The following is a 27,604-nucleotide window of genomic DNA, read 5'->3' as shown; positions in this document are numbered from 1 at the left end:
GTTTCTCTGCTGTTAACTAACACCATAATAAATGTCCTCGTGTGTGCATTTTTTTGCACTGTTCATTATCAAACAAATATAGTAATTGGAGAGTTAAAGAGTATGCACATTTTAAAGCTCTTAATATGTATTATCAAATTGCTATTAGAAAGATTATTCTAATTAACACTCCCACTAATGGTCTTAATACCTCCACACATCTCTGTGTGGTTAACACAGGGCCTGGTTCATATTTCATGCTACTCAGTATATATTTGTCACAGGTCAAGTGTTCATTAAACCAGTGACTTGAAACCTTAAGAACCTAGAATAATATAGAAGCATTTCATGGTAGCCTGTCTACTTCCCACTGCCGCCTTCTTCACCCTGTGTGATGGGTGGTCTTGGTTGAGCTGGGATGCTTGTCTCTACAGCTGTCAGTGACGTTCGAAGATGTGGCTGTGCTCTTTACACGGGATGAGTGGAGAAAGGTGACTCCTTCACAGAGAAACTTGTACCGAGATGTGATGCTGGAGAACTATAGCAACTTGGTGTCATTGGGTAAGGAAATTTCCTCTGTTTAGAAATTGGGATAACTCAGCATCTGATTCCCTGGATAAAAGCCATGGATCATCAAAACTTTAGCTGAGTTTTGCCTTAGCACTGTACACATTGGATCTCCACAAATAAATCTGAAAAACTTTTTACCCCTCATAGGCATGGATGCCTCATGCCCCACGGATGGGACAATCTACAGAGCTGCACATTAGAAATTCCCTCATAGTTCAGGCATTTCCCACTATGATTGTTCTATGATGTGTCTGCTCATCTCTAAGCAGAGAGCATCTTTCGTCCCTCTTCTTTGACCCACCACTTGCCTTTCCCATTCTCTTTTCCAGCTAGATGAACACTGTATAATCCATACTTGAAAGGGAGCCAGATAGTGTTTTCTCATTTTAAACAATCTACCTGGTATCCTCTCCATAGATACCTGTTTATAAATTTGAATTTAGTCTGTACATCTCATATATTTCCTCTTCTATAGAAAGCTAATGGTACTCTATTTCAAGGGTACATGTTTATTGTATTTCCCTAATATGCAACTAATTATTACATTGTTATGTTTTACAAGTCCCTTGCTTTTTCCCTAACACACCCCTCACATCATGGGGGCAGAACTTGAGCACCCTAAGGAGCTCTTTGTATCTCCTCTAAGTTTCCACTCAGATCTGAGATACCTCTTCGTGTCAAAACCAAGTTTGTTGTTGTTTTTATTTTTTTGTTTTTTGTTTTTTTTCTATGAGCAGGACTCCCATTTTCCAAACCTGAGGTGATCTCCCTGTTGCAGCAAGGAGACGATCCCTGGAAGGTAGAGAAAGAAAGCCCTGGAGGCTCCTCTGTAGGTGAGTGGGTAGGGAATCTCTGCAGGCAGCAGTCTGGTAAATGAGTACATGTGCAACTTGGAGATGTTGGTCAGGGAAATTTCTCCAAGTTCTCAGTCCTCAAGAAGTTGTGGAGAAGGGTCACAAACTTCTGCTTCATCTCTGATAATCACTTCACAGGTGAATCTCTCAGGATCTTTATTCTTTCCTCTTGTTTCGGAGGAGGGCTACATTTTTATGTATTCATTGAGCAAACTTAGTCCATTTAAGGAACTGCAGATAATTCATTCTGACTGAAGCCCAGGGTTGTGGGAAAAGAAAGAGATGAGGAAGGAAATGAGATCAGAAAGCCAGGTGGGGGCCACACTCTGAAGTGCTTTGGTACAGTTCTTAGAGATGGGAACTGTCCATGGATGACTGGAAATAATTCAAGGATTTTAAGCAGAAGAATTACATGGTCCTTGATATTTTAGAAAAAATGGTCAGAGTCTGAAACACTTTAAATGTCTTTCAGTAAAGGCATAGCTAAAGAAGCTGAGGTGGGTCCCTACACAGGCACACAGCACCACAGTCAGAAACAAGAAGCACTGGTGTGGGTGGAGCTCCAAGGCACGTGAAGGACTAAAGCAGGTTACGGCGCATGATTATGACATGTCGCCATTTATGTGTAAAGAAAATTACGTGGGTGTTTGTCGATATGCATAATATGCGTGTAAGTGCCAAGAGGAAGGTCGCGGGACACCTAAGCTGGTAACTAGTTACATTTGGATTAGGATCGAGAATGAGTATTGATGAAAGGGGACTTTATTTACATGTAATGTTATTAAAATTTTCACAGAGAATATATTCATGAAGTCCTTATTATGCAATTTCAATTTAATAAGAATGATCACTTTGGAAACACTGTTGGTCTTAGATTTGAAGTGAGGAAAAACTAGAGGTGGGAACCTTCTGGAGATTATTGTGTAATGCAGGCAAGACGTTACCTGCAGGACGGCACGTGCAGTGGGTTCAGGAAAGAGGAGAGAGGGACTTCCCTGGTGGCGCACTGGTTAAGAATCTGCCTGCCAATGCAGGGGACATGGGTTCGATCCCTGGTCTGGGAAGATCCCACATCCCGCAGAACAGCTAAGCCCGTGCGCCACAACTACTGAGCCTGCGTGTCACAACTACTGAAGCCGGCGTGCCTAGAGCCCGAGCTTCGCAACAAGAGAAGCCACCACAATGAGAAGCCCGCGCACCACAACAAAGAGTAGCCCCCACTCGACGCAACTAGAGAAAGCCCGCGCGCAGCAACAAAGACCCAATGCAGCCATAAATAAATAAATAAATAAATAAATAAATAAATATATATAACATTTTAAAAAAAAAGGGAAAGAGGAGAGGTCCCTTTGTTAAGGGTTCAGGATGAGTTCGGTGTGGGATGGGTTTCCTTTGAGATGTGAGTGAAATATGGGTAGAGGTCGCCAGTGGACAGCTGTAGAAGGTATACAGGGTTGGAACTCAACAGGGAGGTCAGGGAGCCGTCAGTGAGAAGGTGGCATTTGAAACCTTGAGCTGAGCAGATGAGGGAATGGAGGAGAGGACAGAGTCCCAGGAAACCTCAATGTTTATGAGGTGGGTTAAGAAGGAAGAATCTGTGGCTGAGCCTGAGAAGAAGTCACCAGAGGAGAAAAATGGCAGATTCGGCTGTCATGGAAGTTGAGGACTGAGAGCTGGGAGGCCAGGGCTCTGGGGGAGCCAGGTTCTAACCCTCGCCCACTGCTTTCCTGTCCCGTGATAAACAGCAGTGCAACCTTGGACAGAAGGACGCAGGTCCTGCCCTGGCGGAGCTCAGTGGAGGGGAAGGCTAAGCGCACACGGGGCTGTGGAATGACAGACTCTGGTGAGGACCTCTGGGGAAGAGCCACAGGTTCTGTGAGAACATGGAACAGGAGGGATGCTGTGGGCAAGGCTTCCCGAGGAAGGGCCGGATCCCACGTTGTGAGAAGCGTTCAGGCGCAGGAAGAGCATGTACGAGAGTCCAGACAAAGGAAGCCGGTGTGTGGAGACGGGACCGGGGAGAGCGGGGCCAGGGACCTGAGAGCCAGGCACAGCCTCTGAGGAGTTGAAGTACCCTGGCCACGGGCCCAGGTTTATATTCTGCAAGGATCAGCCTGCAACCAATGTGGAGCCACCTGGCATAGACGTGGTAGGACTTGTCTGAGGTTGCTGTTGGGTCCAGACGAGTCAATGATGACCCCTCACAATGCGGGCCCAGCAGAAGGGCTGTGGGACAGGCTGTCTCCATCCCTAAAGCACCCACACCTTTAGTAGAGCTCATTCTTCCCCGTATAAGGTGAGATCTTTTGAGGTGGGAACCACACTTATCTCTCCTTATATCTTTTAACTGTCATTTGGGAGAAATATTCTAATTTTGTGGGAACTGCTGGAGACCACCACAAAGTAAACAGAGAACGCAGGCAGCAGGGAACCAGTGGAGAGTTTAGGAGGGGCATCAGGTGTGGACTGAGTCTGGTGTGAAAGATCAGAGGAAGAGAAGGAAGAATTGTTCACTTTCCCTTCGCCTCGGGAGCCTCTGATCCATGAGGAGTCCCCCTTCCTGAGTGAAGTGTTAGTTGGATTAAACTGAATAGAAAGTATGACTGGAGTCCAAAGCTGTCCAGAGAGACCCTGAAGACACCTAGTGGTGATGTCAAGTCCTTCTCAGGTTTGGGAAGCTGTCCCTGAAGGAAAACTCTGAGTGGGTGTCTGGAGGAAGTAAGGACATCAGAGCCAACCGGTGTGCGTGTTTCTCTTGATGGGATGAACCTCCTCTCTGGTCAAAGGTGACAGTCAGATGGAGCGTCCTGGGAGTGCTGGGCTGTGGTTGTGTCTCTCCTGCACCCCTAGCGAGTCTCCCATCTGCCTGGACTAAAGTGCCCTCAGAACAGTTTCCCTTCCAAGGGGAGCTCACTTCCCTGTGAGCTCAGGTGAAGGATCTGGGTGTTCTTGGAAGCACGTTGATCATTAACTCTAGACCAGAACCAAAAACCGACCCTTTGAACAGCCAGTGACAGAAAAGCTTATGCTTCCAGGGTAGGACTCCTAGAACCTCTAATTGCCTCCAAGTGTGTTTTTAAAATATAATTTTCACTTCAAAACTATTTACAACTAGGAAAAATAAAACGAACAGAAAAACAAATTGTGTCACCCCTGGCTCTGTATGTTTTATACTGAGAGATGGGAGGAAATGGCTCAAAGAGACTCATCTGAGTCTCTTGCTTAAGAAATGAACCCAAAGTCTAATCACTTTTCTGGAATATTTTATATACATATGTATACATATATACATATGTATTTTACATATATACATATATATAAAATATGAATAATGTGATTAAATCAACTTGAACGTCTCATGAGTTTGGCTGACACCCAATGTGAAAATATTCTTAAAATCAAAAATTTAAAAATTCAGGGATGATTAGGTAAATTACCTCCAATGAAAAAGTGTTTTTCTTTGTCTTTTTCTCTTTCTTTGTTATATTTATGCAAGAATTCAGGGCATACTGAACCTGGCAGGGTGGTCGGCTGAGGGGTCCCTTGTGGGCTGCCTTCCACCCACCAAGATTTGCTGAGGCTGCATCTGCAAATTTTTTTAATTTGCAGAAAGGTGCTGTAGGGGTTGGAGCAGCAGTGGTTTTAAAATAACATGCAGTGGTTTTAAAGAGTTAATTTACAAGGTGAAAGTTGAGCCCAAATGCTCTGTAGTCCTGTTTAATATGTTTGATTTAGTCTTGTTCTCATCCCCTGCCACCAACATCTATTTCCCTAGTAGCTGCCAGAATGGTCTACTTAAAAGGTAGATCAGGTTATCTCACTCCCATGCTCAAAACCTTTAGTAGCTTCTATCACATAGAACACAATCCAAAGCCCCTAGTGTGGCCTTCATGGTCTGGCGTTGGCTACCTTTTCATCTTCACCTCCTTCCTCTCTGCCCTTCATTCAAGAACTCTAATCACCCTGGTCTCCTTGTAGTTCTTCAGACAGGCCACCTCAGAGCCTCTGCACTTGTTTTTTCCTCTCCTGGACCATTCTTCCTGAGCCACAAGCCACATGACTGACTTCCTTGAGTTGCACAGGTGTCTGTTCAGATGGCACTTTGTCTATTAGACACAGCACATCTGAACATGGCCCTCTGTCCTCCACATTCTTTTTTTTTTTTTAATTTTATTGAAGTATAGTTGATTTACAATGTCATGTTAATTTCTGCTGTACAGCAAAGTGATTCGGTTATACATATATGTATTCTTTTTCATATTCTTTTCCATTATGGTTTATCACAGGATATTTATTATAGTCCCCTGTACTATATACAGTAGGACCTTGTTGTTTATCCATTCTGTATATAATAGTTTGCATCTGCTAATCCCAAACTCCTAATTTAACCCTCCCCCACCCCTTTTCCCGTTGACAACCACAAGTCTATTCTCTATATCTGCAAATCTGTTTCTGTTTTGTAGATAAGTTCATTTGCGTCATATTTCAGATTCCACATGTAAGTGATATCATATGGTATTTGTCTTTCTCTTTCTGACTTACTTGACTTAGTATAATCTCTAGATCCATTCGTGTTGCTGCAAATGACATTATTTCATTCTTTTTTATGGCTGAGTAGTATTCCATTGTGTATATATACCACATCTTCTTTATCCATTCATCTGTTGATGGACATTTAGGTTGTTTCCTTGTCTTGGCTATTGTAAGTAGTGCTGCTATGAACATAGGGATGCATGTATTGTCTCTTTCTTTTTTTTTTTTTTTGACAAAGGAAACACAACATTTTTATACTTAATGCATTCTTTAAAACATGCATGCAAGTTAAATGTGTAAAATCCAAGCAACAGACTTAAATGTTGTAAGAAGGTCTCCATTTTCAGAGAGCTAAAAAATAAATGTGGACACGAATTTTAGTGGTGTAATCTCCATTTCACTTATAGTTTTAATTTTGTTCGTTTCCTTTACAGTTCAGTGGCTTGACTCCTTTTTTTTGTGGAGCGGAGGGTTAGCTGTCTACTTTTTTTTTTTAATTTTTATTGGAGTATAGTTGCTTTACAATGTTGTGTTAGTTTCTACTGTATAACAGAGTGAATCAGCTGTACGTATACATATATCCCCTCTCTTTTGCATTCCTTCCCATTTAGGTCACCACAGAGCATTGAGTAGAGTTCCCTGTGCTATACAGTAGGTTCTCATTAGTTATCTATTTTATACATAGTCTCAGTAGTGTATATATGTCAATCCCAATCTCCCAATTCATCCCACTCCCCCTTCCCCCTCAGTATCCATACGTTTGTTCTCTACGTCTGTGTCTCTATTTCTGCTTTGCAAATAAGATCATCTATACCATCTTTCTAGATTCTATATATATGCGTTAATATACGATATTTGTTTTTCTGGCTTACTTCACTCTGTATGACAATCCCTACGTCCATCTAAGTCTCTATAAATGACCCAATTTCACTCCTGTTTATGGCTGAGTAATATTCCACTGTATATATATACCATATCTTCTTTATCCATTCCTCTGTTGATGGACATTTAGGTTGCTTCCATGTGCTGGCTATTGTAAATAGTGCTGCAGTGAACATTGGAGTGCCTGTGTCTTTTTGAATTATGGTTTTCTCTGGGTATATGCACAGTAGTGGGATTGCTGGGTCATATGGTAGTTCTATTTTTAGTTTTTTAAGGAACCTCCATACTGTTCTCCATAGTGGCTGCATCAATTTACATTCCCACAAACAGTGCAAGAGGGTTCCCTTTTCTCCACACCCTCTCCAGCATTTATTGTTTGTAGATTTTTTTGATGATGGGCCATTCTGACCAGTATGAGGTGATACCTCATTGTAGTTTTGATTTGCATTTCTCTAATAATTAGAGATGTTGAGCATCTTATCATGTGTTTTTTGGCCATCTATATGTCTTCTTTGGAGAAATGTCTATTTAGGTCTTCTGCCCATTGTTTAATTTTTAATTTTTTTTTGATACTGAGCTGCATGAGCTGTTTGTATATTTTGGAGAGTAATCCTTTGTCTATTGCTTCATTTGCAAATATTTTCTCCCATTCTGAGGGTTTTCGTTTTGTTATGGTTTCCTCTGCTGTCAAAAGCTTTTAAGTTTAATTAGGTCCCATTTTTTATTTTTGTTTTTATTTTCATTACTCTAGGAGGTGGGTCAAAAAAGATCTTGCTGTGACTTATATCAAAGAGTGTTCTGCCTGTGTTTTCCTCAAAGAATTTTATAGTGTCTGGCCTTACATTTAGGTCTTTAATCCATTTTGAGTTTATTTTTGTGTATGGTGTTAGGGAGTGTTCTAATTTCCTTCTTTTACATGTAGCTGTCCAGTTTTCCTAGCACCACTTATTGAAGAGGCTGTCTTTTCTCCATTGTATATTCTTGCTTCCTTTGTCATAGATTAGGTGACCATATGTGTGTGGGTTTATCTCTGGGTTTTCTCTCCTGTTCCATTGATGTATATTTCTGTTTTTGTGCCAGTACCATACTGTCTTGATTACTGTAGCTTTGTAGTATAGTCTGAAATCAGGGTGCCTGATTCCTCCAGCTCCCTTTTTCTTTCTCAAGATTGCTTTGGCTATTTGGGGTCTTTCATGTTTCCATACAAATTATAAAATTTTTGGTTCTAATTCTGTGAAAAATGCCATTGGTAATTTGATAGGGATTGCACTGAATGTGTAGATTGCTTTGGGTAGTATAGTCATTTTCACAATGTTGATTCTTCCAATCCAAGAACATGGTATATCTCTCCATCTGTGTCGTCTTTGATTTCTTTCAGCAGTATCTTATAGTTTTCTGCATACAGATCTTTTGTCTCCTTAGGTAGGTTTATTTCTAGGTATTTTATTCTTTCTGTTGCAATGGTAAATGGAATTGTTTCCTTAATTTCTATTTCTGATCTTTCATTGTTAGTGTATAGGAATGCAAGAGATTTCTGTGTATTAATTTTGTATACTGCAGCTTTACTAAATCCATTGATTAGCTCTAGCAGTTTTCTGGTGGCATCTTTAGGATTTTCTATGTATAGTATCATGTCATCTGCAAACAGTGACAGTTTTACTTTTTCTTTTCCAATTTGGATTCCTTTTATTTCTTTTTCTTCTCTAATTGCCATGTCTAGGAGTTCCAAAACTATGTTGAATAATAGTGGCAGAGTGAGCACTAGGGGTGCATGTATGTTTTCAAATGATAGTTTTTTCTGGATATATGCCCAGGAGTGGGATTGCTGGATCATATGGCAACTCTATTTTTAGTTTTTTGAGGAACCTCCATACTGTTTTCCATTGTGACTGCACCAGTTTACATTCCCACCAACAGTGTAAGAGGGTTCCCTTTTTTCCACACCCTCTCCAGCATTCTTTCACAGTCTTTATGCCCTCACCATGTGTTATTTTCTCTCAGAGTACTTTTCACTGCAAAATAGTACATATTTATTAATAATCTGCTCTTCCTCTGAATTATAAACTCTCTTGTGCTGGGTTGTCTGTTTCATTTGTACCCATTTCTCCAGTACCTAAAATAGTGCTCGGTCAGAGTTGGCTTCCAGTTAATGAATGCATGAATGACTTGGCTAGGTTAGTGGTGATGGACACAGAAAGAAGGGAACCAGTTTCGGAGACATTTTGGAGATAAATGCAGCAGGACTTAAAGATGAATTGGATATGGAAGATAAAGGAGATTGAGTTGTCAAGGATGCTTGCTTGGTTTGTGACTTGTTCAGGGATGGATAATGATATAATTCACTGAGATAGTGGTACTAGGAGATCAGATTTGGAGGAATGATACCAATTTGACTTTTTACTTTAGAGGGATTTTACTTTTTAAAAAAATTTTTTTGATTTTAAGATAATTGTAGATTCACATAAGAAGTAGTACAGAGAGATCCCATTGGTCCTTTACCCAGTTCCAAAACTATAGTTCAAGACTGCAAACAAGATATTGATGTTGGTACAGTAAAGATATGGAAGAATTCCTTCTGTCACCATAAGGATCCTTCCTGTTACCAATTTTTAGACACCCACTTTCCTCTTGTTCCTTGTCCCTGTTCCTCACCTCCTCTTGTTCTTAACCCTTTGTAACCACTAGTCCATTTCTATAATTTTGTCATTTCAGGAATGTTATTTAAATGGAGTCATAAAGTATGCAACCTTTTAGGACTTTTTTTTTTTCACTCAGCATAATTCTCTGGAAATTTATTCAAGTAGTTCCTTGTCAGTATTTCCTTGTTCCTTATCAATATTTCATTCCTTTTATAGCTACTTTATTTATTTATTTATTTATTTATTTATTTTTGGCTGTGTTGGGTCTTCGTTTCGTGCGAGGACTTTCTCCAGCTGCGGCAAGCGGGGGCCACTCTTCATCGCGGTGCAGGGGGTCACTCTTCATCACGGCGCACGAGCCTTTCACTATTGCAGCCCCTCCCGTTGCGGGGCACAGGCTCCAGAAGCGCAGGCTCAGCAGCTGTGGCCCACGGGCCCAGCTGCTCCGTGGCACGTGGTATCCTCCCAGACCAGGGCTCGAACCCGTGTCCCCTGCACTAGCAGGCAGACCCTCAACCACTGCACCACCAGGGAAGCCCAATATTTCATTCCTTTTGATTGCTGAATAGTTTTTTGTAAAACAGTATACCACAGTTACATAACCATTCACTGTTGAAGGACATATGGGTTGTCTCCAGTTTCTGACAATTACAAGTAACATTGCTATAATCATTTGTGTACAGGTTTTTGTGCAAAAGTAAGTTTTTATTTCTCTGTGATAAATGTGGAGGAGTGCAATTACTGGGTCATGTTGTAGTTGCATGTTTAGTTTGAAAGACAGAGCCAAACTGTTTTCCAGAGTGGCTGTACCAATTTACATTCCACCAGCAACGCAGCAGCATATGAGTGATTCAGTTTCTGTGCATCCTTGCCAACATTTTGTGTTGTCAGTACTTTTATTTTAGCCATTCTGATAGGTATATGGTGATATACACTGTGAGTTTAATTTACATCTTCCTAAGTTCTAATGATGTTGAACATATTTCCATGTGCTTTTTTGCCATCTGTATATCTTCTTTGATGAAATGTCTGTTCGTGTCTTTTGTCCATTTTCTAATTGTATTGTTTGGCTTTTTGCTGTTGAGATTTGAGAGTTTTTATATATTCTAGATGGTAGTCATTTGATGGATATGTGGTTTGCAAATATTTTTTCCTAGTCTTTAGTTTCCTTTCATCCTCTTAGTTGTGTCTCTGTGGAACAAAAGTTTTAATTTTGAGAGGTCTGGTTCATCAGTGTTTCCTTTTATGGATTGTCCTTTTGTTGTCAAGTCTAAGAACTCTTTGCCTATCCTCAGATCTTGTAGATTTTCTTCTGTGTTTTTTCTAAAAATGCTGTAGTTTTACACTGTACATTTATTTCTGTGATTCTTTGGCATTTAATTTTTGTATTAGATGTAGGATTCGGTCAAGATTCATTTTTTTTGCTTACGGACAGTCAGTTGTCCCAACATTATTTGTTGAATAAGCTATCTTCCTCCACTCAGTTCTTTTACACCTTTGTCAAAAAGCTGTTGAGCACATTTGTGAGTCTGTTTCTAGGTGTTCTGTTTCACTGATCTGTGTTTATCCCTCCACCCACATCACACAATGTTGATTACTGTAGCTATATATAGGCTTTAATATTGGATGGGTTGATTATTTCTTTATTCTTTTTCAAAGTTGCTTTAACTATTCTAGTTTCTTTGCTTTTCCATATAAATTTTAGAATAATCTTATTTATATCTACAAAAAAATCTTGCTGAGATATTGCAGTAAACCAAGTAAACTTGGAGACAATTGAGATCTTTACTATGCTGAATCTTCCAATCCATAAATATGGTGTATCTTACCATGTATTTAGCTCTTTTTTGTTTTTGTTTTTGGCTGCAATGTGCAGCTTATGGGATCTTAGTTCCCCGACCAGGGATTGAACCTGGGCCCTCAGGCCCTCAGCAGTGAAAGCGCTGAGTCCTAACCACTGGACCACCAGGGAATTCCCTAATTAGCTCTTACTTAATTTCTTTCATCAGTGTTTTGTAGTTCGCAGAATACAAGTCCTGTACATATTTTGTTACATTTACACCTAAGTATTATTTGAGTAATTATAAATGGTATTGTAAATATAATTTCAGTGCCCACATGTCCATAGTATATGGAAATAATATTGATTTTTGTATGTTTATCCTTGTATCCTGTGACCTTCCTAAACTCCTAATAGTTGTAGGAAATGTTTTGTAGATTCCTAGGGATTTTTTTTATGTACTGTCATCTCAAGATAGGGATAGTTTTATTTCTTCCTTTCTGATTTGTATGCTTTTTATTTCCTTTTCTTACCATGTTGTACTAAGTAGACTTTCAGTACTATACTGATTAAGAGTGGTGAGAACAGACATTCTTGCCTTGTTCCCGATCTTAAGTATAAAGCACTTAGCCTTTCACCATCAAGTATACTGTTAGCTCTAGGTTGTTGCAGATGCTCTTTATCAGGTTAAGATATTTTTCTGGGAGGCCAAATGACCTTCACTTCAGCAGATTACATTTATAACATAGTGATTAAAAGAGATTTAAGAGTCATACCAACCAAATGCAGTGGGTGAACCTTGATTGTTTCCTAATTAAAAAAATTTATGAAGCAATTAGGGAAGTTCAAACACTTCCATGTATATAAGATGCTACTAGTGAGTAGTGTTAAGTTCATTGGCTGTGAGATGTTTTTCTTTTTTCTTTTTTTTTTTAAGACCTTATCCTTGAGAAATGCATTTGGAAACATTATTAGATGAAATGATATGATGTTTAGGATTTGCTTTAGCCAGTCTGATGGAGGAGGAGTAGAGCTTATATGTGAAGTGTTGGTGGTTGTTGTTGCATTGTACAATTCTCTCTATTTTTGTATATATTGAAATTTTTCCATAATAAAAAGTTTGAAAAATTGGAGTTACGAAAAACAAATTGTCTAGACCAGCATTCCTTTTTTCAGTAAGACACAGGATGTTCACAGATGTGCAGTACCACACCCATCTATAATTATACTGTTATGTGTAATTCCCAGCATACCAATTTTAAGTCTTTCAATCCTCTGGTTCTCAAGAAAGCCCTGTGAGAGTGCCAATTAAAGTCACATTTTTATTGAGATATGACTTTGAATCTGACTGATTATTGGATAAATCAGGGAAATACTTCAGGAAATAAGGCCAAAAAGCCATTTAAGGTAAAAAAATAAATATTGATTCTGCCTTCAACCCTCACCCTTATTCCTTCATGTAGTATTGGGGAAAGTTTTTTTTTAATCTCCCGCCAACCCAGAAAAACCTTTCCAGAAGACAGAAAACATTGTTACTATTGAATAAACATTACTATTGAATAAACATTAAACCAGATTTCCGCATGCATCATAGGTAACCTGCTGATGAGATTAAAAAGGGTGGGGTTTCTTTCTGTTTTTGTAATGTAGCTGAGCAATTATATACATGTTCTCGAGGTTAATTGTAATTTGTCCTCATTTAAGGGAACTGACAACACAGTTAGCTATACATTCTTTCACATTTATCCTAAATTCACCTGGCAGTTGGGCTATCTGTGCTAGTGAAAAGAAAACTTCTGGTCTCATATGATGAGCAGGTGATGACAGTTTGGAGCTAGGCACTAGGTAAGCTTCCACAATGACGGAGATTGGATCACTATCTTTGTTGATGTTTACATTTCAAAGAGATGGCTCCCAGGCTCTCAAGGAAAACATTCCTGGTTTGTAATGCTCACAGAGGCTTTACAAGTTTACATACATATCAAAGGCGTAGAGGAAGGATTTACAATACAAATTTTCTCAAAGAATATTCTAAGAAAAAGGGCAGGGGTAGGGGCACATATCTTTCCCTTTTGGCAAAAGGGAAGATTCAATTTTTAAGTTTTCACTAGCAAACTGCTAATCCCCTAAAATCTTAGAAAACTGTAACCACTGCGTGTACCTCTTTCCTGCCTACATCCTCCACTATCTAAGGATAGTTTGGATACTATTCAAAGCTCACATTTGCTTCTGTTTCTATCTTTTGTTTTTGTTGTAGAAATGATCACATTGTGTTGTGACTGCATGTTGAATTATTCATTTCTAATGTTAAACTAGGCTCCTGGAGGAAACGAATTATTTCTTTTCATTACTAGATCCCTGGTGTCTTACAGAGCACCAGCGCCTAGAATAGAGTCTGGCACATTGTAGCAACACAGTAAATATTTGTTGAATGAATAAAATAAAGAGTAATCAGTGTCTTTTAAATAACAGAATGTGATAGGCTGAGTAATGGCCCCTAAAGATACCTGGGACCCTGTGATGTTACCTTTTGTTTTGTTTTGTTTTTTTAATTTATTTATTTTTGGCTGTGTTGGGTCTTCTTTGCTGCACGCGGGCTTTCTCTAGTTGTGGTGAGCAGGGGCTGCTCTTCAGTGGGGTGCACGGGTTTCTCATTGCGGTGGTTTCTCTTGTTGCGGAGCACAGGCTCCAGGAGCGTGGGCCTCAGTAGTTGTGACACGTGGGCTCAGTAGTTGTGGCTCATGGGCTCCAGAGCACAGGCTCACTAGTTGCGGTGCACGGGCTTAGTTGCTCCACGGCATTTGGGATCTTCCCGGACCAGGGCTCGAACCCGTGTCCCCTGCATTGGCAGGTGGATTCTTAATGACTGCGCCACCAGGGAAGTCCCTGTGATGTTACCTTAATATCCCCTTAAGTTACCTTAATATGATTGAATTAGGGATTTTGATGGTGAAGTTATCCTGGGTTATCTAGGGGTGCCCAAGTGTAATCACAGTTGACTTTTTATGAGAGAGGCAGAAGGAAATTTGACAAGATAGCAGAGGTAGTATAATGATGGAAGCAAAGAGAAATATGAAGATGCTATGCTGTTGGCTTTCAAGGTGGAGGAAGAGACCATGAGCCAAAGAATGCAGCTCTAGTGGTTGGAAAAAGAAAGGGAGTGGATTCTCCCCTTGAGCTCTACTAACACCTTGGTTTCAGCCCAGTGAAACTGATTTCAGACTTTTGGCCTCTAGATAGTAAGAGAATAAAATGCGTTGTTTTGAGCCACCAAGTTTGTGATACTGTGTTACAGCAGCCATAGGAAACTAATACACAAGATGAGTTCTCTAAGGATAAAAACAGTGGAAAATAATACTGGATGGGTAGGAAACTGGGATCAAAGGAACATAGTGAGAGTCAGTAACAGTAACCATTATAGGGTAATGAGACCCTCAACCTAGGCATACTTTAGGGATGACTGTTAGAGGCATTTCAGTGATGGAATTTAATTAAGAGCATTTGGTGACTAGGCTTGGAATGCAGGGGGCAGAAAGTTTTGAGATGGAATTAAGAACTTATGGCAGAGCAACTGTAAGGTTATGATGTCATTCTGAACTAGGGAAAATAGTAAAAAGGTTTGAAAAAGCATGTGCCAGGTTCAGATTTGGACAGACTGAATTTGAAGTATAAGAAAAATACTAAAATGGAAATGCTAGTAGGCAGTTAGAAATACCACTTAAAGTACTTTGAGGAAAGTTGGGATAGTCGTTCATGTAGCAGGTGTTAGAGTGGATAAAATCAACTAGGGAAAGAAGAAGGTTGAAGATAGAATCTCAGAGTCTTAAGAGCCAAGGAGAGAGAATCTAGACCTAATGACAGAAACTAGTCAGGGTGGTGACCATGCACAGATGACAGCTGTTTGTCATTTGTTAGACCTTCTGCCTCCTGGCAGAGGAGAGATAAGCAAGATCATTTTGGTCTCTATAAACTTCTGACTTGTTCATGAGGTAGCTCAGGTTTGGTCTAAGATAGACCAATGTTTGATCTGCACTTCAGGAGATAGATTTGTAGGCCTTGCTAAAACCAAAATAAAAAGAAGAAAACCCTAAGCTGGTCATAAGGAACACTTAGGAGGGCCATGGTCCAAGGCTCTTCTTTGCTTCAGGGGCATGGTCCAAGGCTCTTCTTTGTATGAATTTAGGACTCTGGTGTTGGCACTTTATGGTGTAGTTGGGATGAGTAGAACTGATACAGCGCCTTGTAGCTAGGCTTACAAGATTGTCATCCTATCTTGCAGATCATGACCTTTTTTCATCCAAGCCGACTGATAGGGCCTCTTATATGAATGCAATGTCTTGATATGGTTTTTTAATGCTTTGTAATAGTCTACACCTTTATAATTTGGCATATAAAGTGAGTGTCCTTGACACTATTCCTTTAAGATTTTTGAAGCTGTTTTTTTTTCCTTCAAACTTTTTATTAATGATGAATATACAAGTCTTTATGTGTGGGTAGTCATCTGTCAAGCTTGATAACATACTTAAAACTGAATAATAATTTTCTCAAAAATATCAATCTAGTTATAGTTCCCTTTTTTTAATTAATAATTTTTTTTTCTTTCTATTATCATTATGAACTCATGGCTTTTTATGATGTATTTTTGATACAGCTTGTCGACTTAGTCATCAGGAACTCTTTTAAAGCAGGTCCCTATGTCCCTTGACACAGCCCTACACACACACACAGACACACACACACACACGTATATGTTTGTGTATATATATTATATATTTTTGAATCTCAAGGGCAGAGGATTGAGTTAGCCATACTCTGTTTAATAGCACATTTTTTACACTCATGTCTACAAGGCCCATTTTTTCATTCTTATATTTCTACTCCATTCTCTTCCCTATTCCCTATCTCACCCCACACCACGATAGGCAAACATGCTAATGAATTTAATGCTTATCTTACTAACCTTATAAATTTTGTTAGCATCCTTGCTTTCTACTAATATCAGTATGTCCCACACTCACCGTGTACCACCTTCCAGAGCCCATACAAAGAAATCACACATATTTTGTACCTCTCATAGGCCATAAAGGAAATAGCCATCCTTCTAAGGAGTCCTCACTCATTTTAGTGTTAGAGATCAAAATCTTGAAGACTATAACACACATGTACTGGTGGGATGATATTGTTTAGAGCTCCTTTAGAAAACAGAGCCAGAGATTTATTTACAGGATATTTTATTTTCCATTTTAGTTCCAACATTACTTTAAAACTTACCTATTGAAATTTAACTTTTTGTAAACTAAAACTGTGCTATCTTTTATAGTTCAGTGAACCATATAAATATTATTCTAACTGAAATCATTGAATTATGGCCTTAATAAAATTTTAATTGAATTCAGTTTTTTACTATTATCATGTTAGCCCTCCTTTACCTCCTTCTGTCCTTGGCTGTCCATATTACTGACCCTTGACTTTTCAGTATTGCATGCAATTCATTATTGCCTCTTGCTTGAGGCACATACTGGCTTTTCCTAGCTCACAACTTTTGGCTTCATCTTATATTGTGACACTTCCATACACTACCTCAATAATGCCTACCTGTTTCCCTGCTTGGATTGGTCCTGAAACCTCCCCACAACCCAACTATTATATAATGCAATTTCTAATATGAGCTTAAAAGATGTGTGTATATCAACTAAGAGTATTTGACATTGTTCAAAAAGATTAAAAAACTGTGTTTAAAGAAGATTAGTAAAACAAAAATTGTAATTTGACTGCCATATTGAGGAATTTATAGTGAGTAGGAGATGATTTCTGGTCATAACCCACGGGGTAGAAGAGGAAACTGTATGATATTAATGGATTTACTAATATTGAAGCAACTTTGCTTGCATTCCTGGAATAATGTGGTGTTGGAATCTGTTTGCTAAAGATAATTTTCTTAGAATGTTTGCATTGATATTGATAACTGATACTGTTATGTAGTTTTCTTTCTTTGTATTATTATCTGGTTTTTTTCCATATTATATTTCCTTCATAAAAGGAACTAGGAACTTTTCCTTTCTTTTAAATGCACTGGCATAATTTATAGAGCCTTGGGACTATCTGGTCCTTCAAGATTTGGTAGAATTCTCCAGTGCTTTTTTTTATAGGATTGCTCTTTAATAACTTAATTTTTTCTATGATAATTGGTCTGTCCCTGCTTTCTAATTGTAATGGGGTCAGTTTTGGTAACCTGCATTTCTCTAGGGAATTATCTGTTTCATATAGGTTTTCATAGATTTGAATAGAGATATCTATTCTCTTCATTATTAATTCCTGTTTTTATCCTTTTTTCTTCCATGGCTTTCTTTCCATTTACTTAGTTTTTCTAGTGTTGTGAGCTGGGAATTTAAATTAAGCTGTACTTTATGTTTCCTGTGCTCCTGTTCCTATCTTCTTGGTTATTTTTTTCATATTTTTCAATTCAAAGTGGGATTAATCTTTCTGGTGGTCACTTCAGCTCTTCTTCAGGCTCTTTGCTAGAGTTCTTCCTTTCTCTGGCATTTTTTTTCAGTCTACCATTGCTCATCACAGAGCCTTTTACCTGGGGAAGTGAGGATCAGGAGCATACAGGGCTATGATGCTGGGAATTGTTGCTTTTTTTCTCTCTCTTTTTTAAACAACTGTGTTGAGGTATAATTCACATACTATAAAATTCATACTTTTAAAGTATACAATTTAATGGTTTTAAGTATGTTCACAAAGATCTTCAACCATTGCCACTAATTTTAGAACATTTTCATTACCCCAGAAAGAAATCCTGTACCAATTAGCAATCACTCCACATTCCTGCATCCTCCTAACCCCTGGGAACTCCTAATCTACTTTCTGTCTTTATGGACTTGACTATTCTGGACATTTCATGTAAGTGGAATCATATAATATGTAGCTCTTTCTATCTGGCTTCTTTCACTTAGCATATTTTCAAGATTCATTCATGTTGTAATATGTATCAGTACCTCATTCCTTTTTATGGATAACTAATATTCCATTGTATGGATATATCACCTTTTGTTTATCCATTCATCTGTTGATGGACATTTGAGTTTCCATTTTTGGTTATTACGAATAATGCTGCTATGACCATTTGTGTAAAAGTTTTTATTTTGACAAATGTTTCATTTCTCATGGGTGTATACTTAGGATGAAATTACTGAGTCATATGTTTAGGCTATGTTTAACTTTTTAAGTAACTACCAAACTGTTTCCCAGAGCAGGTGTATTTACTATTTTACATTCCCACCAGCTATGTATGTAGGTTCCAATTTACCCAAATTCTCGACAAAACATTTTATTGTCCCCTAATTATTTTTTTTATTGTGGTAAAGTAAAAGTAATGTAAAATTTACCATTTTAACTATTTCTAAGTATACACTTTGGTGCCATTAAGTACATTCACAGTGTTGTAACCATTATCATTATCCATCTGGAGAAGTTTTTTATAATCCCTTACTGAAACTCTCTACCCATTAAATAATAATTCTCCATCTGCTTTTCTCCCCAGCCTCTGGTAATCACTGTTCTACTTTCTGTCTCTGCATTTGACTGTTCTAGAATCCTCAGAATTGGAATCATATAACACTTGTCATTTTGTGTCTGGCTTATTTCACGCTGCATGATGTCTTCAAGGTTCATCCATGTTGTAGCATCTATCAGAATTTCATTTCTCTGTAAAGCTGAATAATCATTATATGTATATACTACTTTTTGTTTATCCATTCATCTGTCAATGGACATTTGGGTTGTTTCCACCTTTTGGCTATTGTGAATAATGCTATTATGAGCATGGGTATACAAATATCTCTTTGAGTCTTTGCTTTCAGTTCTTTTGGGTGTATCTGTAGGAATGGAATTACTGAATCCCATGGTAATTCTCTGCTTAACTTTTTGAAGAACTGCCATACTGTTGTGCACTGTGGCTATATTATTTTACATTCCCAACAGCAGTGCACAAGGGTTCCGGTTTCTCCACATCCTTGCCAACATTTGTTATTTTCTGTGTGTATACACACACATACACACATGTATATAAAATATACACATACACATATATATTAGCCATATTAACAGACATGAAGTGGAATATTGTGCTTTGAATTTTTATTTCCTGACATGTTGAACATCTTTTCATGTGCTTATTGGCCATTGGTATGTCTTCTATAGAGAAATGTCTATTCAAGTCCTTGGCTTATTTGTGAATTGGATTGTTTGTTTTCTTATTGTTGAGTTGTAGGAATTCTTTATATATTCTGGATATTAACCCTTTATCAGATACATAATTAGAAAACATTTTTTGCTGTTCTGTAGGTTACCTTTTTATTCTGCTGATAGTGTTCTTTGATGTACAAAAGCTTTTATTTTTTTTTTAATTTTTCTTTTTTTTTGGCCACACTGCTCGGCTTGCAGGATCTTAGTTCCCTGACCAGGGATAAAACCCTGGCCCTGGCAGTGAGAGTGCCGAGTCCTAACCACTGGACTGCCAGGGAATTCCCCCAGAAGCTTTTAATTTTGATGAAATCCAATTATTTGTCTATTTTTTTCCTTTGTTTCCTGTGCTTTTGGTATCCTATCCCAGAAATCATTGCTAAATCCTAAGTCATGAAGCTTTTACCGCTATGTTTTCGTCTAAGAATTTTATAGTTTTAGATCTTACATTTAAGTCATGTATTCATTTTGAGTTAATTTTTGTGTGTGGTGTTAGGTAAAGGGTCCAGCTTCATTTTTTTTGCAGGTGGATATCCAGCTTTCCCAGCACTATTTGTTGAAAAGACTGTCTTTTCCCCATTGAATAGTCTTGGCACCCTTGTCAAAAATCATTTGCCCATATATGTGAAGGTTTATTTCTAGACTTCCTGTTCTATTCTGTTGGTCTATATGTTCATCTTTATGCCAGTACCACAATGCTTCGATTACTGTAACTTTGTATAAGTTTTGAAATCAGTAAGTATGAGTACTCCAACTTTGTTCTTCTTTTTCAAGATTATTTTGGCTTTTCAGGGTCCCTTGAGATTCCATATAAATTTTAATATGGGTTTTATTATTTCTGCAAAAAAAAACGGCATTGGAATATTGATAGGGCTTGCATTTAATCTCTAGATCACGTTAGGTAGTATTGCCATCTTATCAATATTAAATCTTACAATCTGCAAATACCTGATGTTTTTCCATTTACCTATGTCTTCTTTACTTTCTGCAGTGTTTGTAGTTTTCAGTGTACAAATCTTTTACCTCCTTTGAGTTAATTCCTAAGTATTTCATTCTTTTTGATGCTATCGTAAATGAAATCCTTTTCTGTATTTATGTTTTGGCTTGTTCATTGTTAGAGGATAAAAACACAACTGTTTTTGTGTTGATTTTTTATCCTGCTACTTTGCTGAATTTGTGTATTAGTTCTACCAGTTTTTTTGTGGAACCTTTACATTTTCTACATATAAGATCATCTGTTGTCATCTGTTGCAAACTATTATATATAGAATGGATAAACAAGATCCTACTGTATAGCACAGGGAACTATATTCAATATCCTGTGATAAACCATAAATAATAGAAAAGAATATGAAAAGAATGTATGTATGTGTAACTCAAATCACTTTGCTGTACAGCAGAAATTAACCCAACATTGTAAATCAACTATACTTCAATAAAATAAATTTTTAAAAAAGATCATGTCATCTGTGACTGAGATCATTTTACTTTTTCCTTTCCAATTTAGATATCTTTTATTTATTTTTCTTGCCTGATTGCTCTGGCTAGAAATTCCAATACTATGTTGGGTTGAAGTGGTAAAAGTGGGCACCCTTATCTTGTTCCTGATCTCAGAGGAAAAGATTATAGTCTTTAACCATTGAGTATGATGTTAACTATGGGTTCTTTAAGGATGGTCTTTATTGTGTTGGGGTATTTTCCCTCCAGTCCCAGTTTATTGACTGTTTCGTTTTGTTTTTAATCATGAAAAAGTGTTGAATTTTGAATTTTGTTAGATGCTTTTTTCTACATCACTTGAGATGATCATGTGATTTTGTGTCTTCTTTCTGTTAATGTGATGTGTTGCTTTAATTGGTTTTCATATGTTGAACCATTCTTGCATTCCAAGGATAAATCTCATGGTGTATAATCATTCTAATATTCTGAATTCTCTTTGTCTAGTACTTTATTGAGGATTTTTAAATCAATATTCATAAGGAATATTGGTCTTTAGTTCTCTATTCTTATAGGGTTTTTGTCTGGCTTTATTATCAGGGCGATAGGAAATATTGCCTCCTCTTTAGTTTTTTGGAAGAGTTTCAGAAGGAGTGGTGTTAGTCCATCTTTAATATTTGATAGACAGTAAAACTATCTGGTACAGAGTATTTTTACTACTGGGATGCTTTGATTACTGGTTCAGTTGTTTTACTAGTTATATGTCTGTTCAGATTTTCTACTTCTTCATAATTCAGTTTGGGTAAGTTTTGTGTTTCTAGGAATTTGTCCATATCATCTAGGCTATCCAATTTTTTGTCATACAGTTATCCATGGTTTTTCCTTATAATCCTTTTTATTTCTTTTGACTCCGTGGTAATGTTGCCAACCTGCATTTCTGATTTTAGTACTTTGTGTCTTCTCTCTTTTATTTTTAGTCAGTCTCACTAAAGGTTTGTCAATTTTGTAGATCTTTTCAAATAACTGATTTTGGATTTGTTGATTTTTTTCTCTACTGTTTTTCTATTTTCTGTTTTATGTATCTAGGCTCTTGTCTTTATTATTTCTTCCTTCAGCTAGCTTTGGGTTTAGTTTGTTCTTTTTCTAGTTCCTTAAGTTGTAAAGTTATGTTGTTAATTACAGCAGGATTTAAAATATATTTTTTTTAATCCTTATATTTTTATAACATTGAAGTGTTTTATCCAAGAATAGGAGAGGTTTTTCAGGTAACTTCAATGTCATTCAAGACTGTTCTAAGGACTTCCCTGGCAGTCCAGTGGTTAAGACTTCACCTTCCAATGCAAGGGGTGTGGGTTTGATCCCTGGTCAGGGAGCTAAGATCCCACATGCCTTGGGGCCAAAAAACCAAAACATAAAACAGAAGCAATATTGTAACAAATTCAATAAAGACTTTAAAATTGGTCCACAACAACAATAAAAAAATCTTTAAAAAAATTTTTTTTTAAAGACTGTTTTAAATTTTTTCTCATATAAGTTTTTCATATTTCTTGTGAATTCATTTCTCTAAATCTTTGTATAAATGAAGGTTATTGATTTTAGTGTGTTAATTTTATATCCTGGTATGTCACTGATCAAGGTTTATCATTGATTCTCTGAGGTTTAATTTCAGCTATAGTATTATATCATCAGCAAATAGAGATAGTTTTATTTCCTCTTTACTCATCCTTATGCCTCTAATTGATTTTGCTTGTGTACTTGTATTGGTTGATACATCTAGTACAATGTTGAATAGAAGTGAAAGTAATGGGCATCCTTGCCTTGTTCTTGATCATAGTGGAACTGTCTCTAGAGTTTCTTCATTAAATAAGATGCTGGCTTTAGGACTAAAGTATATGTATTTATCTTGTTGAGGAAGCATCTCTCAATTTCTGTTTTCTTGAATATTTTTGTTATCAATGGTGCTGAATATTTTTAAGGCTTTCTCATTATCTCTAGATATACTCATAATTTTTTCCCTTAGGTACATATTATAATATACTGTGGTTAAGTGGTATAATAAGGGGAATAGATTGTTGGAGCTCAGAGTCAGGAAAGGGTGCAAAGAGGAGCTTAACACTGGAACTGAATCTGAAGGCTACAGAGAAGTTTGACATGTAGGAAAAGTAGGGAAGACATTCAAGATTAGAAATAATTACAGAAATGAGAGTGATGTCATGGAGATAATGTATGAGTCTGTCATAGGCTTTGGATACTACACTGCATTTCCCAATTCATACTCCTCCTCTGATGCCTTCTCTCCATTCTCCTGGTAATGTGTATACTCTCACCTTCTTTAAATGAGCATCTTTGTTTTATTCACCCTAGTACTCCAGCTCTCATCCATTATTATTTTATACGGTAACACTGTTACTTTCCTATTTTTTCCTCTTGCTAGTTTCTTTTAGCCAGAAAGCAATGCCTTATTTAGATATCATTAATATTTAGTCCTTCTACACATTTAGTCTCAGCTAATCATGTGAATCATTGGTAATTTCTTTCTTTTTTTGTTTTTTTCAGGATGTAAGAGCAGTCCTAAAACCACAAAGTCAACTCAAACTCAAGACGCATCATTTTGGGGGCCAGTAAGGAAAAGACTCAAAAAAAATGAACCCTGGAACTTCATATCAGAAAAACCCTGCATATATGAAGACAGAATAAAGAAACAGAAGGACAAAAATGAAAGTTTACAAATAATTTCAGTCACCCATACAAAGATCCTCACTGTAGAAAGAAGCCATAAAAATAATGACTTTGGCCAGAATTTCAGCCTGAAATCAGTGTTTGTTAAGCAACAGAAGATTGCTAGAGAAAAAACACCCTCAAAATATGAAATACAAAGAAATATAAGGCAGGATTCAAATTTACTTAACCAACCAAAAATCAAGACAGCAGAAAAGCGCTATAAATGTAACATTTGTGAAAAAGCCTTCATTCACAATTCATCCCTTCGTAAACATCAGAAAAACCATACTGGAGAGAAATTATTTAAATGTAAAGAATGTTTGAAAGCCTTCAGCCAAAGTTCAGCTCTTATTCAACATCAAAGAACTCATACTGGAGAGAGACCCTATATATGTAAAGAATGTGGAAAAGCCTTCAGCCATAGTGCATCCCTTTGTAAACACCTAAGAACCCATACTGTGGAAAAATCCTATAGATGTAAAGAATGTGGTAAATCCTTCAGCAGAAGGTCTACCCTTTTTATACATCAAAAAATCCACGCTCGAGAAAATCCCCACAAATATAACCCAGGAAGGAAGGCATCCAGTTGTAGCACATCCCCTTCTGGATGTCAGAGAATTCATCTCAGAAAGAAGTCCTATCTATGTAATGAATGTGGCAACACCTTTAAGTCTAGTTCATCTCTTCGTTATCATCAGAGAATTCACACAGGAGAGAAACCTTTTAAATGTAGTGAATGTGGGAGAGCCTTTAGTCAGAGTGCATCTCTTATTCAACATGAAAGAATTCACACTGGAGAAAAGCCTTATAGATGTAATGAATGTGGAAAAGGTTTCACTTCTATTTCACGACTTAATAGACACCGAATAATTCATACTGGAGAGAAACTGTATAATTGTAATGAATGTGGTAAAGCCTTAAGTTCCCACTCGACACTCATTATTCATGAGCGAATTCATACTGGAGAGAAACCATGTAAGTGTAAAGTGTGTGGGAAAGCCTTCAGACAAAGTTCAGCTCTCATTCAGCATCAGAGAATGCATACTGGAGAAAGACCCTATAAATGTAATGAATGTGGGAAAACATTCAGGTGTAACTCATCCCTTAGTAATCACCAGAGAATTCATACAGGAGAGAAACCGTATCAATGTCTGGAATGTGGGATGTGCTTTGGCCAAAGTGCAGCTCTTATTCAACATCAAAGAATTCATACAGGAGAAAAACCCTTTGCATGTAATACATGTGGGAAAACTTTTAGGCAGAGCTCATCACTTATTGCGCATCAAAGAATTCATACTGGAGAGAAACCCTATGAATGTAATGCATGTGGGAAACTCTTCAGCCAGAGGTCGTCCCTTACTAACCATTATAAAATTCACATTGAAGAGGACCCCTTCAAAGTGGATTTGCATGTGTGAAATCCTTAAACCAAAGCTCATTAGAATACAGTTGGCCCTGCTTATCTCTGGGTTCCACATCCACTGATTCAAATAACTGAAAATTTTAAATATTCAGAAAAAAAATTCCAGAAAGTTCCAAAAAGCAAAATTTGAATTTGCCACACACCGGCAACTATTTTCATAGCATTTGCATTGTATTAGGTATTACAAGTAATTTAGAGATGATTTAAAGTACATGAGAGGATGTACATAGGTTATATGCAAATTCTACACCATCTTATATAAGGGACTTGATCATCCTCAGATTTTGGTATCTGTGGGGGGGGTCCTGGAAACAGTCCCCCATGGATGCTGAGGGACAACTGTATACATACTTGAGAATGATTTAGTAAATGTAATGAATATGATAAAACTTCTATTTTAATTTAGTCCTCACAGTTATTAAAGTCTAAGGATAAACCTTGACTGTGTAATAAATATGTGGGATACTTTCACACCTGTCAGTCACTTTTTTAAATATCCTGAGACAAAAAACAAAATATTGATTTTGGCCATTTGTAAGATAAAAAGTAAGGTTTTTCGCTTTATACATCATTATACACTTTATGCAACATATAAACAGAAAAATCTGGGTGCAGCGGTGCTGGATTTCTCATTAGAAACCAACTGTATAAGCTAATAGCATATTTATTACAACTAACATTTTAATAGCAAACAAAATCTTAAAATATATGCATTTATAGAGCCAAGGACCAAATAATAGATAAAAATAAACTGCAAACTACCTCAGTCTGGAACTTGCCTTTTCCTAAACTGTTGTCAAACTTTGTGCGTGGTTTTCATCAAAAAAGAGGCAAAACAAAAACAAAAAAACCCTCTGTTCTCTTCCTCCTTTATTTTTCTAGTTACTTCCAAACTACACCTGTTTCCCAAATTTTTTATGCAATTTCTAATTTTGTTTTCAGAATTATTTTTCTTTGTTGTATTGAAGTCATTTATTCTATAACTGTACTTGCTATGTTCTATACAGCGTGCTAATTTAAGTAGGAAAAATATACTTTGATTAGGTAATCACTTTAACGTTAAAACTATTTTTTTTAGTTCGCTGCAGAAGAAATCCTAAGAACCTATCACCCGTGGCAAAGTCTTTAAAAGGGATCAATTTCATGAAATAAAAGCATGTTTTCCCCACTTGAGGTTTTCTAGTTTTTAAAAATCTCAGACTCCAAAGGAAAATAAAAGAAGGGGAAGAATTCTAAACCTTTTAAAAACCAGTTTACTCAGTAAATGTTTGTTTAACCCCTGAGCCAGGTATTATCCCAGGCACTGGAAATTGTTCAGGAGAAAAGAACAGGCCTTCAAGAAGTCATGAACTGAGGGGCAAAAGGAGGGGGTTGAAGAGGTAACAAAGTAAGTAAATTACCATGTGTTAGAGTAGTTTTCACAGAGAAATAGATGATACAATGATACTATGTTACAGAACACAAATGCTGTAGAGATTTGTGCAGGATGCGGAAAGAAGGAATGGTCCTAACGAAGGGAGCCCGAAAGGACCAGGGACAGTCATGCCTGAGCCCAGTTTTGGAAGAATAATGGGAATTCTCCAGAGAGTGAGATGAGTGCTTCAAGGGGAGGGAGCCACATAAGCAAAGGTAAAGGTGGGTGACAGCATGACACGTTTGTAGAACATCTGTTGTGAGAATGACAGGTTGAAGCTTGAGAAGAAAGCAGAACTGAAGTTCTTACTGCCATCCTAAAGAACTTGAATTTGATTCTGAAATTTCTAGAACCAATGAAAGATTTTATATAAGGGAAATTGTTCTGGCAATAAGGTGTGGAGACTGAATTTAGGAGGTTGAAGACAGCTGAACAGACAAGCCTAGAAGACTAGAGTCAGAAGACTAGAATTCAGAGTAATTAAAATACACGGTAGTCAAAACCTCGGTATGTGAACTTGGCCAGCAGAGTGTACAGATTAGAAGGAGAAGCAGGGATCATGGATAAACCCCACAAAAACATCAGTAAATAAGGAGTTGGTGGAGGAAAAGGAATTTAACTAAGATGAAATGGAATGGCCCTAGAGGTAGGAGAAAAGCCAGAAGTGTGATGTCACTGAGCCCAGAGGAGAACTGAATCTCCGTAGTGTCGGGTGCCACAGATCACAAAACAGTAAATTGGAATTGGTAGCTAGAATGTTGGAGATCTTGGCAAGAGCAATTTCTGTTAATTAGGGTGAACAGAAACCACATTATTCTAGGTTAGAAGATGAGAACTAGTGGGCTGTTTTACACTATGTTTCAAGAAGTTTAAATGAAGGGAAGAAAAGAGGGTTGCATTTAGAAGGGAGAAAATTACTTAGGGAGCATTTCTGTGTTAATAATTGAGGCAATGTATACACATGCTGAAGATGAACTAATGAAGAGATCATTGTGTGGAACATATTTTCTGAGAGATTATGAAAGAATTAGAGCATAGGTGGAAGAATTTACCTTAGGCTGGAGAGAAAGCCTACAGAAAGATAGGAATGCAGATAAATTTCTGTTTAATTTGGAGGTGAAGTAATTTCTA

The 27,604-nt window shown here is 37.4% G+C and overlaps 1 protein-coding gene across 2 annotated transcripts in view; it reads left to right on the top strand.

Annotated features, from left to right (window-relative positions):
- LOC133091137 (zinc finger protein 354B) overlaps window positions 1-25,467 on the top strand; it is a 29,535-nt gene extending 4,068 nt beyond the window's left edge. For both annotated transcript variants that reach the window (XM_061190085.1, XM_061190084.1), the window contains exons 3-5: window positions 414-540; window positions 1,287-1,382; window positions 23,472-25,467. In XM_061190085.1, the coding sequence (XP_061046068.1) occupies window positions 414-540; window positions 1,287-1,382; window positions 23,472-25,054 (1,806 nt within the window). In that variant the 3' untranslated portion in view covers window positions 25,055-25,467. The remainder of the gene's footprint in view (window positions 1-413; window positions 541-1,286; window positions 1,383-23,471) is intronic.
- The last annotated feature ends 2,137 nt before the right edge of the window (window positions 25,468-27,604 follow it).

Source organism: Eubalaena glacialis, chromosome 4, assembly GCF_028564815.1.
Source record: "Eubalaena glacialis isolate mEubGla1 chromosome 4, mEubGla1.1.hap2.+ XY, whole genome shotgun sequence".
Lineage (NCBI taxonomy): Eukaryota > Metazoa > Chordata > Mammalia > Artiodactyla > Balaenidae > Eubalaena > Eubalaena glacialis.
The sequence above is the reverse complement of the archived record's forward strand: the minus strand, read 5'-3'. Positions and strand labels throughout refer to the sequence as shown.